General features: G+C 41.0%; 1 protein-coding gene and 1 pseudogene across 1 annotated transcript in view; one reads left to right on the top strand and one right to left on the bottom strand.

Moving 5' to 3' along the window:
* The window catches only part of LOC127687999 (HEAT repeat-containing protein 5B-like), a 257,762-nt gene that overhangs the window by 12,753 nt on the left and 225,429 nt on the right, over window positions 1-19,580 (bottom strand). The window contains 5 exon segments of the mRNA XM_052186758.1: window positions 90-217; window positions 1,440-1,694; window positions 2,930-2,963; window positions 2,965-3,168; window positions 6,652-6,821. Of these exon segments, the coding sequence (XP_052042718.1) occupies window positions 90-217; window positions 1,440-1,694; window positions 2,930-2,963; window positions 2,965-3,168; window positions 6,652-6,821 (791 nt within the window).
* On the top strand, window positions 11,153-13,243 carry LOC127687751 (lysine-rich coiled-coil protein 1-like; annotated as a pseudogene).

The following is a 19,580-nucleotide window of genomic DNA, read 5'->3' as shown; positions in this document are numbered from 1 at the left end:
AATGTTTAATTCCAATGTGAGAAATTTATTCCAAGATAGATGCAATTAAAACATAGCATACAATTATCCATTATAGAAATACACTGTACCTGATCTTCCACAATGTGGATTCGTGCATAAGGAGAACCCAGTAAGGTATGTAAGGCCTGCAGGCATGCTGTAACATGTTCAATGGGCTCCTCTGGTCGAGGGGAACAAAGAAACTGTATACTCACACCTGGAATGCACAAAGTAAAACCATGAGTCTTCAACACAAAACACTTGTGTTGCTTTGATATAATATTTTTCTCTATTTTTCCCAGATTACTATATACTTATTTATACCAGGAAGTTAAAAAATGTTTTCTAGGCTACACAGACAAACACAATATGGGGTTGTAGTGAGTGCTTCAATTAATTTAATATTTAAATTAGGTGTGTTATGAAGATAATCACTTTTCAATTTCTAGAATTAAAAAATATACAGTACATTAGCCAGACAGTGGTGATGTTCACCTTTAATCCCAGTACTTAGGAGGCAGAGACAAGTCTATCTCTGAGTTTGAGGCCAGCCTGGTCTACAAAATGAGGACATCCAAAGCTACACATTGAGACTTTATCTCAAAAAAATATACTACATTAAGAATAAATTTATGACTATTTTACTACTTTCACTAAAGAGTTGTCCAACAATATCGTATACATATGTTTTTTAAGATTTAATGATGTGTGTGTGTGTGTGTGTGTGTGGTTTGTTCCTGTGAGTGTGCATGCCTGCAGAGTCCAGAGGACAGTGTCAGAGCCACTGGAGCTGGAGTTAGAGCAGTTGGGAACCCACCTGAGGGGTGCTAGAATTGAACTTAGGTCCTCTCTAAAAGGAGTAAGTACTCTTAACCACTGAGCCATCCATCTCCCATACAAGGTTTATAAATGCCCAGCTAAATACAAGGCTTGTCCAAACAAGTGCTCACAGTGTACAAGGCCAAGACTCTGGTGTTTTACATATTTTCAACTGTGAGATCTACTTAAAATTTCACTAATTTCACCTACTAGTTGTCTTACTTTGCACTTCCAGAAAAATATGAGATGACAAATTCCCTGCAGAATATTAAATACATAACTAAGAACACTTATAAATTAAAAATTATTGAAAACCAAATCATAAAATGTTTTTTCTCCATTGGACAATAAATACCAATTCAAAACAGCAAGTTGAATAAAAAACCGTACATTTTTTTCCTTGAAATACCAATACTGTTCTGTGAGTGAACATTATGGCTGAGCATTTACAGTAGTTCTAGATAATTTGTAGATAGAAATTCATCTATTTCATAAGTGGAGCTGAAGGTCCTTGTACTACTCTTTCTCTGAAGTGTGCTACACAAGGCTTTACACAGCATTGCAATGAGAGCTCCAAGCTCTGCAGCGGCAGGGCCTGGAGTGCATCACAGTGAGCCCACCTAGGGTCAGGTGCATTCTGTCCTTGTTAACTTCTGGCAAGGCTTCCGCACTAGCCATTGCTCCTGGAACCTGCTTTAAACTGACCGCTGGGGAGCGTTTCTGTACACCAGACTCAGTTGTTGCTTCTGTGCACTCTTGACATATAAATCCTGTGCTGTTTAACCAGAGTGCCACTGCATGGAGAATTGGGGCCCAGGAGTTCCGGTAGTGAAGTCTTGCTGTATCAATGGTTTCGGGAGTATAAAATGCTCCCCCTGTGGGAAAAAAAAAACCAAATCAAGTAAAAACATACTTTCTATCTTAGTCAGGGTTTCTATGCCTGCACAAACATCACGAACAAGAAGTAAGTTGTGGAGGAAAGGGTTTATTGAGCTTACACTTTCACACTGCTGTTCATCACTAAAGGAAGTCAGGAGTGGAACTCAAGCAGGTTAGGAAGCAGGAGCTCAGGCATAGGCCATGGAAGGATGCTCCTTTCTGGCTTGCTCAGCTTGCTTTCTTACAGAACCCAAGGCTACCACGCCAGGGACGGAACCACCTACAGTGGGCCCTCCCCCGTTATCACTGAGAAAATGACCCACAGCTGGATCTCATGGGCATCTCCTCAACTGAAGGTCCTCTCTCTGTGATAACTCCAGCCTGGTCATGGTGACACACAAAACCATCCAGTACACTTTCTGTTACAAAGGTTCACACATTTAAGAATAACATAGGCTAGCTGAGATGCCTCCTACAAGAGTGCTCTGGCAACAAGCTCCTCTCTGAGCCTCCCGACCCCCGCCTTCCAGCCTCTCCTCTCTGCAGCCAGGGACAGCATGTAACCTATACTGTGCACCCCTGGTGGGACTAGCCGCACTTCTTCAAGGCACCGGCTCCTGATTTCTGCTCTCCTCTCCCCCCACCTCTCATTTCTACTGCCAACACTGAGCTGCTACTATCTCCTCGTTGTCACCTGATGGTGCCTGATGAGAAGTGAATAAAGGAGAACTCAATGATTATCATTAAAATATTTGAGAAGAAGGCTCAGTTTTGAGGAGGAATTTTTCCTAAACAAAAAACATGTTCATAATGGTGTCTCTATTGATTCAACAGGAGAACTAGTAATATGATATAAGCAAAGGCCTTAGGAACAGGTTTTGGCTTGACTATAGTTTACATGAAAACACAATCACTGGGCAGCACAGTACAATACTCGATCAGGGTTAAAGGTCACTAGTTGTTTCCTATAGCTACTTAGAATGCTCTATTTGTACCGCTATCACTACAACATCGCTAATGGTTTTGCTTCAGTTAATAATAGACTCCTTGCTGTCATACCCTGAATTCACAAAACCAGTACAAAGGACATATACCCTGAAGGAAATAGTTCCAGATTTACGTCCACAAATTTCAAGATGTTATTATGTTACTGTTGGTTCTAGACCCTGCCAAGTCCATTTTATTATTAGTTTGAACTCCATAAAAGCAAACTACCACACATAATACTTACCATCTGCGGGAAGCTGACTGGAAAACTCAGCTGGTGGAAGTCAAAAGTGCATAGTCTCTCAATGCTGCCAGCCACAGGCGGCTGAGTGTCGGCAGTTCAGGCTGCACCAGGGTTATTAAACTGTCTGGAGGCAGTTCGTCTATGCCACCATAATCGTCGTCATCATCATCAGTATTTTTCATTGCTCCCTTTGGTTTTGACTCAGCTTCTTTCTTAATATTCATAGCAACCACATATACCTAATAAGACATTCATGAGTTGACAATATGGTTTAAATAAAAATTGGAATATTTTAGATTGTTATAATCATGCAGTTACATGACCAACAGAAAGTGGTATAAATATTAGGGCATATATAACTTTATGATTCTTTTATTTGATGTTTTGTTTTCTTTTTTCAAGACAAGATTTTCTGTGTAGCCCTGGCTGTTGTAAAGCTCACTCTGAGGATCAGGCTAGCTTTGAATTAACAGAGATCACTTGCCTCTGACTCCTGAGTGCTGAGATAAAAGGTGTGCGCTACCACTGCCAGTCACTTTCTGAATTCTTGATAACTACTACAGAGAGACTTTGCCTCCTGCTTCCCAAGCATTTTTTTTTAAATGTATCTGATTTCTAACTATTCATCTCAAGTAGGCTTCCCTGTGTTAGTCTGGCATCCTGGGTCCATTTTGAAAGTCTCTCGCAGCACAGAGTATAACTTCCTATCTGACGCCTCTTTCCCAGGCTTACTAGACACAATCAAACAGCATTCAAAGAAAAGGACTGAGAGAAGGGAGGTGGCCAGAGAAAGGATCACCATAAATATCCCCCAAATCTGCCTCCTACATAGGCCTTAAATGATACTTAAGAATCTTACAATTACAGCAGATAGCCGATCTAAGAATACAATGAACTTGCCACATGTATTTTCTGTGTCCTTTGTAGTTTGTGACCTTTTAAAAAAGACATGTAATAGCAAGTTTCCTAAAGCATATTCAGCGTAATTTCTACTTGAGTTTCTTTTTTAACATTTATATTTAGAATCTGTACAAGCGATAACACAGTGCTGGAAAATATTAATTAAAACAGGAAAAGGGCCAGGCAGTGGGGGCCTTTAATCCCAGCACCTGGGAGGCAGAGGCAGGCAGATTTCTGAGTTCGAGGCGAGCCTGGTCTACAGAGTGAGTTCCAGGACGGCCAGGGCTACACAGAGAAACCCTGTCTTGAAAAAAACAAAACAAAAAACTAGAGAAAAGGAGTAAAACAAGCAAGTGAGAAAAGCAGCTGCAGTACACAAAGTCGTGAAGGCTCCTCTCACGCTCCAGCACTGCTCCTTGTGTCTACTGAGGAAACTAATGCACGTGCCTAACATGGAAAGCTTCTGACAGATAGAGGAATGCTTACAGGAAACGTCAGGGAATGAGAAAATTTCAGGGAAAAAAGGAGACTACAAAGACAAAGAGCATGAAGGTGATGTGAGGATGGGGGGGGAGAGTACCTGACCAGAGCTTTGAACTCTTCATATGAGCGCCTGCCTGCTATCTACTCTTGTAGAGAGGAATGGCTGAGGGGCTGCAGAGATGTTCTATGGTTACATAAGACAACGTTCTTATCCTTTGGAAATACAGTTCAAATGGCTCAAGGGTAACATTTTATTTGTTATTTTTATTTCATGTGTAGGGGTGTTTTGATTACATGTAGTTCTGTGTACCATGTGCAGCCAGTAATTGAGGAGTCCACAAAAGGATGTTGGGTCGCCTGGACCTGGAGTTACAGACAATTGTTAGCCATCACATGAGTGCTGGAAATTGAACCTGGGTCCTCTGAAGAGCAGCTCATGCTCTTAACCACTGAGCCATTGTTCCAGCTCCAACATTGAAAACGTCTATGCAGACTTTCTACTTGTGCTCCATCTCTAACCCAATCACTTTGACTCTTACTGCCATCATTCTTCCAGCAAGTTCTTGCTATGAGCAATCATGTGACAAAGGGCAAAGGGCATATTGCAGCTCTCCTCAGGCCTTATCAGTATTTGATACAGCTATCTGCTCCTCTACTGCGTTTGGCTTGTGTGAATACACCCTCTACTTTCCTTCAGTCTTTCTTATATCACTGCTATCCTCCTGTTCCCCTTCCCACTTCCTCTCAGTTCACTGAGAGTCTTCTTTTATTTTATAAATCTACCATGGTGGGTTTCTCACTCAGCACTCTCTCTGATCTCATCTACTCCCATTGGTCATCTAAACGACTTACAGTACCAAACCAATTTCTCCAATCCAGTCTTTTGTTTGTTTGCTTGGTTTGATTTATGACAAAACGTTTCTCTCTGTAGCTACAGCTGTCCTGGAACTCACTGTAGACCAGGCTGGCCTAGAACTCACAGAGATCTGCCTGCCCTCTGCCTTCCAAGTGCTGGGATCAAAGACATGAGCTACCACCCCCTAACTTAATCCACTCATTTTTTAACTGAGCTCCAGGCTCATGTAATCAGTCACACACCTATAAGCAAATAATGGTATTCCACTCCTCCCAACCCTGCCCAACAATGCCAATCACAGGAAATTCCATCACCATGCTCAGGACAGAACCTAAAACAGCTTCTTGCTTTTCCTTCAGGGCCAATTAATCAACTCATTCTGTCAATTCTTCCTCCTAAATGTCATTTGAAACCATCCTTTTCCCCCTTATTCTAATTGCAAACAACCTAAAACAACTGTTATCATCATTCTCCTACAATATCAAGATTCTCAGCTTACTGTAAAGGAGAATCCAGTCTCCATTATGCATCGAGGACAGAATGGAGAAAGTACAGATCTGATCATGTCACCTGCCTTTCAAGTTCCTTGTTACAGAATTAACTCCAAGGTTTTACTATCTATGAACATCTGCATGATCTGGCCCCTGGCTAGCTATCCTTGCTTTCCCACCTTGCTTTCTACTGTCCATACTTTCACCTCTTCCAGGTTTAACCACACCTTTAAGCACATCATACCTCTCATATAGAGGCCTTCCTACTTTTCCCAATGAATACTCTGGTACTGTGCTGGTCTGCACACTAAATCCTATTCTACATAACATGTCTTTAGTACTATTTTTCAGGAAACTAATTTCTCAATGTCTGGCTTATGATAGGCCCTGTGTTATATACTCCTTATGGGAAGTGTATGCCTTTTCTTTTCTGTTTTCTGTTTGTTGAGAATCAAAACCAGGGCCTTCTAAACGCTACACAAGTGCTTTAACACTGAGCAATATCCTCAACCTTTTACCAATGTTCTACAGCCTCCCTAGCTCTTACCTTCTTTGTAAATAGCTATTGTTAACGGTCTCCTTAGCTTAAGCCTCATGACAAAGGCTAATCTTGTCTTATTTATATAACTGTCTGCAGTAGTCTGCCTTGTACCTTACATCTAACAGGCAATCCATAATATTTGCTGAATGGACACATTGAACATTGCAATGACATCAGCAGATCTCAGAAGCCATCAATCAAGTGCTAAGAAATACAGTTCTAAGAGAATGGGACCACAGACTGCAAGTTCTTAGCTAGGAAATAAGCAGTTCATCAAAATATTTCTTAAAATTTAAAACAAAAGTAAATAAAAGAAAAGAAGATAACTATTGAAACTTAAACACTAAAACATATAATCCAGCCAGTATGTTTGTGTTTTAGTCCAGTTTGGTCTTTGGACAAAGACAATTTAAAGCTCTCGATAGAAAATGGTGAATGACTGTATACTCACACAAAGGCTTGGAACAAGGCTGGACAGATTGACATGTCGTGGGGCAAACATGTGAAGCTCTTGAAGGCAAGAGATGGCAGCTGCCTGAAGCAGAGAATCAGAGTGGTCCTGGGTGATGGCACAATCCACCAAGCAAGAAGAGCGGATGGTGGAAATGGTGACTGCATTTCCTAATAGGAAAATAAAAGATAACATTAAATGTAACTATGCTATTAGTGTCACAAAAAGACTCTCAGAAAGTAGTCATCTTCCAGCTAAACCCTTCTTCAAATCATTATTCAGATTGTTTTTTTTTTTAAAAAAACCCAACCCATATAGTCCACAAATATGACTTTGAAACACAACTGTATTTGCAAGGTAAAAATTTAGGTCTTAGAAATGAATTACTTAAAAAAAAAATCATATTATCCTTTATAACCACCAGTCTTCTGGCTAAAGAACCATAGGATTTCTCATTCTGTGGTTCTCTACTCAACAAACACAACTCTACTTTCATTATGACAACTTTAAATACTGTTTGTCTAATAATAAAACCTTATAGAGGAAATGAAGGAAATTATATTACATATTTTTTATTTTTCTACATTCTTTGTTTACATTCCTAATGATTTCCCCTTTCCCGGTTCCTCCCTCCCCATAACTCTTATAAGCCCTCTTCCCTCCCACCATTCACCAGTCAACCCCCTTGCACTTCTCTGTCCTGGTAATCTCCTACATTGTTGCATCAAGCCTTTCCAGGACCAGGGCCCTCTCCTTCCTTCTTCTTGGAAATCATTTGATATGTGAATTGTGTCTTGGGATTCAGAGCTTCTGGGCTAATATCCACTTATTAGTGACACATTATTCCATGTGTGTTCTTTTGTGATTGGGTTACCTCCCTTAGGATCGTATTTTCCAGTTCCAACTATTTGCCTAAGAATTTCATGAATTCATTGTTTTTAATTGCTGAGTATAATTCCATTGTGTAAATATATCACATGTTCTATATCCATTGCTCTGTTGAGAGATATCTGGGTACTTTCAAGTTTCTGGCTATTATAAATAGGGCTGCTATGAACATATAGCATGTATCCTTATGACACGCTGGGGAAACCTCTGTGTATATGCCCAGAAATGGTATATCAGGGTCCCCTTGAAGGGTCATGCCCAGTTTTCTGAGAAACCACCAGACTGATTTCCAGAGTGGTTGAATCTGCTTGCAATCCCAACAGTAGTGGAGGAGTATTCCTCTTTCTCCGCATCCTCACCAATGCCTGCTGTCTACTGAGTTTTTAATCTTAGCCATTCTGACTGGTGTGAGTTGAAATCTCAGGCTTGTTTTGATTTGCATATCCCTAATGATTAATGATGTTGAAAATTTCTTTTTTTTTACATTATTTTTTTTATTCGATATGTTTTTTATTTACATTTCAAATGATTTCCCCTTTCCTAGCCCCCCCACTCCCAGAAAGTCCCGTAAGCCCCCTTCTCTCCTCCTGTCCTCCCACCCACCCCTTCCCACTTCCCCGTTCTGGTTTTGCTGAATACTGCTTCACTGAGTCTTTCCAAAACAAGGGGCCACTCTTCCTTTCTTCTTGTACCTCATTTGATGTGTAGATTATGTTTTGGGTATTCCAGGTTTCTAGGTTAATATCCACTTATTAGTGAGTACATATCATGATTCACCTTTTGAGTCTGGGTTACCTCACTTAGTATGATGTTCTCTAGCTCCATCCATTTGCCTAAGAATTTCATGAATTCATTATTTCTAATGGCTGAATAGTACTCCATTGTGTAGATATACCACATTTTTTGCATCCACTCTTCTGTTGAGGGATACCTGGGTTCTTTCCAGCATCTGGCAATTATAAATAGGGCTGCGATGAACATAGTAGAGCATGTATCCTTATTACATGGTGGGGAATCCTCTGGGTATATGCCCAGGAGTGGTATAGCAGGATCTTCTGGAAGTGAGGTGCCCAGTTTTCAGAGGAACCGCCAGACTGATTTCCAGAGTGCTTCTCAGCCATTCTAAATCCTTCACGTGAAAACTCTTTGTTTAGCTCTGTACCCAATATTTTAATAGGGTTATTTGGCTCTCTGAAGCCTAACTTCTTTACTTTTTTTTAAATATTGGATATTAGCCCTCTGTCGTATGTAAGGTTTCTGAAAATATTTCCCAATTTTTTGGTTGCCGTTTTCTCCGATTGACAGTGTCCTTTGCCTTACAGAAACTTTGCAATTTTATGAGGTCCATTTGGTCAATTCTTGATCTTAGAGCATAAGCTATTGGTGATCTGTTCAGGATATTTTATCCTTGGCCCAGGTCCTCAAGGGTCTTCCCCAGTTTCTGTTCTATTAGTTTCAGTGAGTCTGGTTTTATATGGAGGTCCTTGATCCACTTGGACTTGAGCTTAGTATAAGGAGATAAGAATGGATCGATTTGCATTCTTCTGCATGCTGACCTCCAGTTGAACCAGCACCGTTTGATTAAAAGGCTATCTTTATTCCACTGGATGGCGTTAGCTCCTTTGTCAAAGATCAAGTGACCATAGCTGTGGGGGTTCATTTCTGGGTCTTCAGTTCTATTCCATTGATCTACCTGCCTGTCACCGTATCAATACCATGCATATTTTAACACTACTGCTCTGTAGTACTGCTTCAGGTAACGGATTCTGATTCCCCCAGAAGTTCTTTTACTGTTGAGAATAGTTTTAGCTATCCTGGGTTTTTTTGTTATTACAGATAAATTTGAGAATTGCTCTTTCTAACTCTATAAAGGACTGAGTTGGGGTTTTGATGGAGATTGCATTGATTCTGTGTATTGCTTTTGGAAAGATGGCCATGTTTACTATATTAGTCATGGCAATCCAAGAGCATGGAAGATTTTTCCATTTTTTGAGGCCTTCTTCAATTTCCTTCTTCAGAGGCCTGAAGTTGACCTCCTCAAAACATAAAATAAACAGAAAGAGAAGCAGGAATTCTGAGTGTATGCATTCAGGGTCCAGTCATGACTCACTGAATTCAGGTTGAAGTCACCATCAGGAAGATCCAGTTCCAAGTACAGCAGCAGTCAACCTTCTATGAACCTTTCCTCTGAACTAGCTGCCTCAGTGACAGGTAACACACCGTTAGGGGTGGTAAAATCAAAGAGTAAGCTCATGGAGGCAGTATTTGGCATCCCAGACTAAAAGAACTTCCTTTCCATTTTTTGTGGTGGAGGAGATGTCCAAGTAGAGTTTCATTTAAAATGTTTTCTCTGTTCAAGACTTTTAAAAATGCTTTACCCAGGAGTGGTGATGCATACCTTTAATCCAAGCACTCCAGAGACTGCAAATTCAACGATAGCCTGCTCTACATAGAGATGTCTAAGCCCTCTACAACTGCCAGTAAAACCCTGACACCTGTTCTGGTTTGCCTGCTGTCTTAATTAGGGTTTTACTGCTGTGAACAGACACCATGACCATGGCAAGTCTTATAAGGCACAACATTTCATTGGGTCTGACTTACAAGTTCAGTATCATCAAAGTGGGAAAATGGCAGCATCCAGGCAGGCATGGTACAGGAGGAGTTGAGAGTTCTACATCTTTATCTGAAGGCTGCTAGCAGAAGACTCACTCCCAGGCAGCTAGGTTGAGGGAATTTAAGCCCATCAGACTATGACACACTCCCTCCAACAATGCTACACCTACTAATAGTGCCACTCCCTGGGCCAAGCACATACAAACCATCACATCCATATTATTTTAAAAATGGCACATATAAAACATTGAGTGCCACATTTTGTGTTGCAAGCAACACAATGGTGATATTGAGGAAACCAGCGGAACAGTACTTGCCCAGGCACTCTCTTTAACTGAAGATGAATTTGCTTACCCTGCAGCTCTGGTCCAACAGTAGTTATGGTGGCCCCCAAGCATCTGCCCAAACACTGGTGAACTTCTGTGTGTGAAGGTGGAACTGTCAGCAGCAAGGAAACAACCAGGGACAGAGTGGGTTCCAAGTACCCACGGTACATTGGGCCACTAGAATCCACTCTCAGGACAAGGAATGACGAGACCAAGTCTAAGATAAAACATAATTGCATTTTAGTTGGAGAAAACAATTCACTATACTGAATCAAGAATCCTAAATTGTTATATTCATGGAAATATGTTCAATATGTTTTGAGTTATGTTTTTGTCTGTGTAGCCCTGACTGTCCTGGAACTCACCCTTTAGACCAGGCTAGCCTCGAACTCTGATCTTGAGGACTGGGATTAATGGTGTGAGCCATCACTGCCTACCTGGAGTATGGGTTTTTAAAGTATGGAGATGAAACTGGGAGACATGGACTTGAAGATTTGTAGGCAGAAGTAAGGATCTGCATTAGCCAGAGTAACCTACATGTTCCAGGGAATGCCTGTTGTGAGTTGGGGACTGGAATAAAGCAATGAACTGGAGGAGAGGGAACTTAGGAGGAGAAGATCTGTATGATCAACTGGAGATGGAGTCAGTGGAGGGGTAGAGGGAGGCTGCAACAGATGGTTGCTACAGAGCTGGGGGTAAGACTGAGGGATTGGTTTTTGAAGAGCCAAGGGAGAGGTGAGGATCTGCAGTTAACCTACCACCTCCCCTGGTTGCAGTGCCTTTGTAAAAATATTAACTTGTGTTTCTTCTTTGTGTGTGTGTTGAATAAGTGCAGGGGCATGCAATTGTGTGTGTGTGCCTATGGAAGCTAAAGGCCCAAGTAGGTGCCCTCCTCTAATTTTTGAGAGGTCTCTCCCTGAGCCTGGAGCTCACTAATGTTCAGACTGATCAGTGAGCTCCTGGGATATACTTGACTTCTTCCATTTTCCCAGTGCTAGAGTAATAGACCATTTTTTTTCACTTTTTTTTATTGAGTATCTTCTTCATTTACATTGCCAATGGTAAAACCTTTCCCACTTTCCCCCTCCCAAAAGACCCCTCCCCAAAGATTCCCAAACCTCGTCCCACCCTCTGCCTCCATGTATATGCCCCTCTACCCGACACTCTCTCCCCTCCACCGCCCCCACCCTACACTGGCTTTTATGTGTGATGTGGGAGTTGAACTCTGGTCCTCATGCTTGCATAGCAACCACTTTATCCACTAAGCCAGCTTTAAGACTACATCTAGGCTTCATGATTTTAAGGATCCTATTTAAGAAAGCTCTGCATCCCGTGATTGCTGAGATTTCTCTTTCATCTAATTTATATTTTGTTTTGTTTTCTGTTGTCATTGTTTTTGTTTGTTCATTTGTTTTGAGATGGGATCTGGCCAGGAGCTTGCTATGTATACCAGGTTACCCTCAAACTTGTAGAGGTCAAACTCAGGGTCTTCTGCATGCTAATCAAGCCCTGGGCTATATTCTTAACCAAGGTTGTTGCTGGAAATAATAAAAACATTTGCCCTGCAAGCTCTCTGAGGAGGTGCTCTCCCCAACTGTCCTGCACCAGCAGGCTACAGTCCCACTCTGGTATTGGCACTGGTGGTTACAACATCATTGTCCCAGTAGGGTCCTATGAGTTCCTCTCAATTCCATGCAAATCCCACACATACCCCGGGTCACCAGCTCTCAATACCCAAATTACCAGGTAGAACAGGACTCTTTTGATTAATTACTCTGTCAAGATATATAGATATTAGAAACACTATTACAAGATGCCAATCCAGTAATAACAGAGCCAATTAATTATAGTACAAGTTTTATCCTAATTTCTAACCTTTAGATAATCTAACATGTGATTCCATGTTGGTACTCCGACCTACATAGGGCCTCACCACACAGGTCCATTCTTCTCCTCTAATATTCCTTGCTCTGCCCCCTTTTATCTTGTCCAATCACAGACCCTCTCTGCCCTGATGTAGCCTCATAGAAACGTTCCTGAAAGATTGAAGATTATAAAACTTGAAGATTATATTAAAGTACAGAAAGCCAGAGGCTTAGAACCAAAGATTTGTTTCAGAAGGATGAGAGGGGAGTATTTGAAAAGCTGTGGGTACAGAGAAGAGTTTGATTCCTGGCCCAGATATAAAATGTTTGATCAAAGACTCCCGTCTGGAACCAAACATTCCCACCCAAGATCATGCAGTAGTTCACAGACAGAAGACTGGGTACCTCAGTGGTTACCAGCTCATGACAAGATAAGACTAAACTCTCTGTGCTACTGTCGGTTTACCAGGGATGGCTTCACAGAAAAACCAATCCCCTTGAACCTTAGTTAGCAAGAATACAATTGTGGCTCATATAGTGTAGAATCTGTAGTTCACAAGCATCTCTGCTCAGGTCACACTACCATCGACCCTCAAGTCAGTCATAGACAAATGCACCAGAAGAGGAAAAGACATGTAAAAGAGGGCAGAGAAAGGCAGGAAGAACTGCCCAAACATGAGAGAAAATGGAGTTCTGAGGAAATAGATTTAATCAAACATAGGAGCATCCAAAGAAAGAAAGCAAAGGCAGAAACCTTACAAGATGGTACAGAAAATCTTAATAATCAAAAAGAGAAATAAAAATGAGATGTATCATCTAAGAAAGAGGACCGTAAGCATAGGAAGGAAACCAAGGACAGAGGAGGAGATGCTTTGGGACCAGTCTCTCCTTGGATTTTGAAGATCCCTAGATCTCCTCAGGCTCAAGTGAAATACCAGTCAAGAGTTTGCTTTCATTTGCATTCATATTCATCTCACTTGCATGCGTGGACATAGGTTCCAACTTCTGACAGAGTAAGAATGAAGTACTTAGTGGGCTTGCTTCCCACATGGAGATTACTTTTGTATTTTCTAAAAGATTAATAATTTTTCTTACATATGGTAGAATTTCCCTTTAACAGAGTGGCTCGGCTTTTATTGACCAAATTGCTGTGGTAGTGGAATTATTTTCCCTTGGGAGATCATTTATTTAAAATTGGAGGATTGACTGATGGCTTTTGTGGAATCTATTTCTTGGTTGGGTTTCTTTTAGTTTTGAGTCACATATTTTTATGCTCATTGGCTTTCTGTATGAAGCAACTTAGATTTCCCTTTTTTAGATCTAACTTGCAATTTATTTTCTGGGTTGGAAAGTGAAATAACATAATAATTTTTTCTGACATACAGTTTGAAAATTTTCAGAGACTCACGCAAAATCAGTTTATATTCTGAAAATGTTTATAATAAAGTATTTTTACTTCTGGGAAAAATAGTCTCTAAGTACTGGAGAGATTGCTCAGAGGTTAATAGCACTGGCTGCTCTTCCAGGGGTCCTAAGTTCAATTACCAACAACCACATGGTGGTTCATAACCATCTAGAATGACAGCTGGTGCCTTCTCTGGTCTGCAGGTATACATGTAATCAGAACACTGAATACATTATAAATAAATAAAAAAAAAACCCTTTTCCCTCCTAGTTTGTGCATTGAATTGTTTTTCCTTCTTTGGTTAAGTTTGCTTCTCTTGTTAAGACATCTTTCACTGAATCCTTATGTCCATGACTTTGAGTCCTCCTGAAGGGAGCAGGGAAGTAGAGCTTCCTGTTCCCTCCAGGTGCCTTCTTAATTGTCTCACACCCTAGGGTAAGTGCATCTCTGTTGCTCACTGTACAATGTCTCCAGTGTCCTTAATGGATTCATTTTCATATGTGTATTATTTAGGAGCAGGTTATTAAATTACTAACTATTTGAACATTTTTGTGTTTTGTTTTAGAATATCTTTTTGTTTTGCTTTGTTTTGTTTTGTTTTGCTTTGCTTTGTTCTGTTGAGACATGGTTTCTTTGTGTAACAGCCCCGACTGTCCTGGATTCACTTGTAGAACACGCTGGCCTCAAGAGATGCACTTGCCTCTGCCTCCAGAGCACTGGGATTAACATGCCAGTCTTGTTTAGAATAAATTATTACTGTTAATTTCTAACTTGATTCTGATAAGGTCAAAAAACCCATGGTGATATTCCTCCCTTCAGTGAACATTTAATATTTGAGAACCAAAATATTCTCTATTGTGAATTCACAACGTGAACTTGAGAAGAATGTATATCTTTAACACAGTATTTTGAAAAAGCTAATGTCCATGAGGTATTCTGTAAATGCTAAAGATTAATTATGTGATATAGATCATTTATTCTTCATTGAACTTTTGTCTTATTGTCCTGTCAGTTGCTGAGAAAGATAGCTATAGTATTTAAACTTATGGTTACACACTCATTGGCTTTTGGGGACAGGTTCATTGTTGACATTGAAGTCATTATCACCACCCAAACACTTTTAAGAACCTTTCTTTTGCATAGCACACTATGCTGAACATAATCCAACTGTTACCCCCATGGAGTCCTCCCTCAATAATAAAATTACAATCCAGGAGATGTATTGATAGGAATCATATAAATGTTGAGCCATTTCCTCATTGTGTTCCTATGTGCCTTGGTCCTACGATATGGGCTGGTTCTCCTCATGAGCTCCCCAAGAGAAGCTTTGACATATTACTCTTTTTCCATTGTGCCTTAACATCTTTATTCCTTCAGGGTATGCTGCTGTACATGTCACAAAGGGATCAGCCAGTCTAGCTTCTTTTTTTAAGATTAATGTAAATTGACTTTTTTATTAATATTCTATATTCTTTGTTTACATTCCAAATGCTTTCCCCTTTCCCATTTCCCCCCTCCCCATATGTCCCATAAGTCCTCTTCTCTCCACCCATTCTCCACTCATCCCCTTCCTTTTTCTCTATCCTGGTACTCCCATAAAATTCCGGATCAAGCCTTTCCAGGATCAGGGCCCTCTCCTTACTTCTTCATGGAAATAGTTTGTTATGCTATATCTGCAGTATTCACAGCTTTTGGGCTAATTAATATCCACTTATCAGTGATTGCATTCCATGTGTATTCTTTTGTGATTGGCTTACCTCACTTAAGATGATATTTTCCAGTTCCAACCATTTGCCCAAGAATTTCATGAATTCGTTGTTTTTAATTGCTGAGTAGTATTCGATTGTGTAAATACACCACATTTTCTGTATCCATTCCTCCACTGAAGGGACATCTAGGTTCTTTCCAGCTTCTGGCTATAAGGCTGCTATGAACATAGTGGAGCATGTGTCCTTGCTGCATGCTCGGGAATCCTCTGGGTATATACCCAGGAGTGGTATAACCAGGTCCTCCGGAAGTGTCATGCCTAGTTTTCGGAGGAGCTGCCAAACTGATTTCCAGAGTTTGTTGTACCATCTTACAATCCACAAGCAGTGGAGGAGTGTTCCTCTTTCTCCACATCCTCGCCAACACCTGCTGTCTCCTGAGTTTTTAACCTTAGTCATTCTGACTAGTATGAGGTGAAATCTCAGGGTTCTGTTGATTTGCATTTCCCTAATGACTAATGAGGTGATACAAAACTCCACCAGAGAACTCCTACAGCTGATAGGAGAAAAAAAAAACACGTCCTGCTGACATGCCCACCAGCCAGAGTGATGGAGGCCCTTCCTCATTTAAGGTTTCCTCTTCACACAGGATTCTAGCTTGTGTCAAGTTGACCACACCCAGCTAGACTTGTGGCTTTAGTTGTAGAAATATTTTTGATACTTTAATGGTCTTCACTCTTAATTTGAAACACCGTGTCCTATTCACTGGCCCCCCTCTGTCACATTTCCTTCATCCCTTTCTGTTCCCTAGAGCACATGACAGATAAGTGAGGTTGTCTTATACTTCACACAGTGACAGGCACAGTGGCACATCCTGTAATCCCAGCATCTGGGGGCAAAAGCAGGATCAGGAAGATCTACATAAGGTACATAGCTACATAAGGAATTCAAGGTCACTCTGGGTTACATGAGACCTTGTCCAAAAAATGAAAATAACAACTCATACCAAAACTTTATACCTATTATCCACTCTGGGAATGACAATAAATTTTATACCATTACCAAAATTCAGATTTCCTGATTTATCCCTGGGGAAGTTGTTTTTATTTTCCAAATCTAAAACCCAATCAAGGAGAACCTACCAAATGTAGTCTCTAGGTCTCTGCCTTCTTTCTTATCTTCACTCTTTTTCTTTTTTCCTTGTTTCTCAGGATACAGACAGTTAAAAAAAATCTAGGCAAATCTTTTTCCAGAATGTACCTCACATTTCCAGAATGTACAAAGGTGCTATGTTGTCTTTTCCTCATTTTCAGGTTTAAAGTTCCCCTGCCCCAGCATAGCCTAGTATGTCACATCAAGAGTCACCTGACAGGTGTGTCACCTTGGCGAGGCCAAAGGGGCATTCAGGAGTGGTGATGGCTGCTGTCTCTTCACATCCTGTCATCCAGTAATCCTTACTCACTGTATCCAAGTGTGCTGCTGATTTCCACTTGACTCAGTTTTTCCCACAGTGACTCTTAACTGGTGATTTTCTACTTGTAGCTCTCTTCCTCTTAAACATTCATTAACTGATCTTTTCCCCTAAAGAGCTTGTGATTGATTCCCCAATGCTACTGTATTTGTTTAATATCATTATGGACACACAAATTTTCTTTTGTTGTTAAATGTTTAGCTTTTTTTTTTTTGAGACAGGGTTTCTATATAGCAAGGCTGGAGTAGAACTATTATAAAGCCCAGACTAGCCTTGAACTCATAACCCGTCTCCTCAGGCTCCAGAATACTGGGATTACCAAAGAAGAGTTAAAAGAGTCTGTAAGGTCAAAGGGAGTTTAAACCAGGAAGGGCACGGAAGTACCAACATGGCTCCAGACATGGGCTCAACAAACAGCAAAATGCCTAGTGTCCATCAGAACTCAAGGCAGGGTTTGTACACAGGGACTAAATCTTAGTGTTCCAAGAACTAACTTTGTATATAGAATCTATTAGAAATCACTCCCTTCATAGGAGAGGGAAGAATTGAGTCTCTGTTTAGCTGGTGACTGAAGGTTACAGAATGGGAGACACAGAAGATTCGCTCTGTTTATAGAGTTCCAAGACTCTATGGTGATGTGAAGTGGAAACCTCCGGTTTATTTAGAAAGCCAGTTTTGTCAAATGATGTTTCCTGAGGCACACAGGTGCAAGGATGTCTTGCAAAAGCAGACACGTGAAAGGACCCATGATGGAGTATAAATATGACCCATAGAGCGATGGAGAGGAGCACTGAGCACTGGGCATTGAGATTTGCTCTGCCTCACTGTTCTTCGCTAACGATATGCATATATTGCTTTGCCTTCCATAGTGTCTTAGTCAGGGTTTCTATTCCTGCACAAATACCATGAACAAGAAGCAAGTTAGGAAAGAAAGGGTTTATTCAGCTTACACTTCCATGCTGCTGTTTATCACCAAAGGAAGTCAGGACTGTAATTCAAGCAGGTAAGGAAGCAGGAGCTGATGCAGAGGCCATGGAGGGATGTTTCTTACTGGCTTGCTTCCCCTGGCTTGCTCAGCCTGCTGTCTTATAGAACCCAAGACTACCAGTCAAGGAAGGACACCACCCACAAGGGGCCCTCCCCAGTTCATCACTAATTGAGAAAATGTCCCACAGCTGGATCCCCTGCAGGCATTTCTTCAACTGAAGCTCCTCTCTCTGTGATAACTCCAAACTGTGTCAAGTTGAAACACAAAACCAGCCAGTACAATTGATCCTTTGTCAACTTGACACACAAACACATCACTATTAAACCTCAACCTTTACTTTTTAATTCATCCCCAAGACCTAAATAACGTTAAAAGTCTGACAGTCTTTACATATTAAAAGTTCAATCCCTTTAAAACATCCAAACTTTTTTTGTGGAGTAGGGGTCTTCTTTTCATTTTTTATTGAATATATTCTTCATTTACATTTCAAATGTTATATGCTTTCCCAGTTTCCCTGTTCCCAGAAAACCCCAACCCATCCTCTCACACCCTGCCTCCAAGAATATGCCCTTCTACCCAGCCCACTGCCACCTACCCCCTTCAACCTCAATTTCCTCACACTGGGTAATCTATGGAGCCTCATAGGACCAAGGACATCTCCTCCCTCTGATGCTCAACAAGGAGTTCCTCTGCCTCATTTTTGGCTGGAACCATGTGTACACCTTGGTTGATGGCTTAATCTCTAGGAGTTACGGGATGTCTGGTTGGTAGACATTATCATTCTTCTCATGAGGCTGCAAACCACTTCAGCTCCTCCAGTCCTCACTCCAACTCCTACATTGGGGACCCCACACTCAGTCCAGTGGTTGGCTGTAGCATTTGCCCCTGTATCTGTAAGGCTCTGGAAGGGCCTCTGTGGAGACAACCATAACAGCCTCCTTTCAGTACTTCTTGCCATCCATAATAGTGTTGGGGTTTGGTGACTTTATAGGATGAACCGCCAGGTAGAACAGTGTCTGGGTGGTCTTTCCTTCAGTCTCTGTTGCACTCTTTGTCTCCATAATTGCTCCTGTGAGTATTTTGTTCCCTTTCTCAGAAATACCAAAGCACCCCCACTTTGGCATTTCTTTTTCTTGAGCTTCTTGTGGTCTTTGTAATTTCTTTATTTTGAGCTTCCTGGGCTAACTTCCACTTATCAGTGATTACAAACCATGAGTGTCTTTTTTGTGATTGGGTTGCCTCACTCAGGATGACACTATCTAGTTCCATTCATTTCCCTAAGAATTTCATGAATCCATTGTTTTTAATAGCTGAATAGTACTGCATTGTTTAGATATACAACATTTTCTGTATTCATTCCTCTGTTGAAGGATATCTGTGTTCTTTCCAGCTTCTAGCTATTATAAATAAGGCTGCTATGAACATAATGGAACATGTGTACTTATTACATGTTGGAGCATCTTCTGGATATATGCCCAGGAGTGGTATAGCTGGGTCCTCAGGTAGTGCTATGTCTAATTTTCTGAAGAACTGCCAAAGTGATTTCCAGCGTGGTTTTACCAGCTTGCAATCCCTCCAGCAATGGAAAAAGTGTTCCTCTTTCTCCATATCCTTGCCAGCACCCACTGTCCCCTGAGATTTTTATCTTAGCCATTCTGACTGGAATG

This window comes from Apodemus sylvaticus, chromosome 6 (assembly GCF_947179515.1).
Source record: "Apodemus sylvaticus chromosome 6, mApoSyl1.1, whole genome shotgun sequence".
Lineage (NCBI taxonomy): Eukaryota > Metazoa > Chordata > Mammalia > Rodentia > Muridae > Apodemus > Apodemus sylvaticus.
This window is presented reverse-complemented; position numbering and strand designations above follow the sequence as displayed.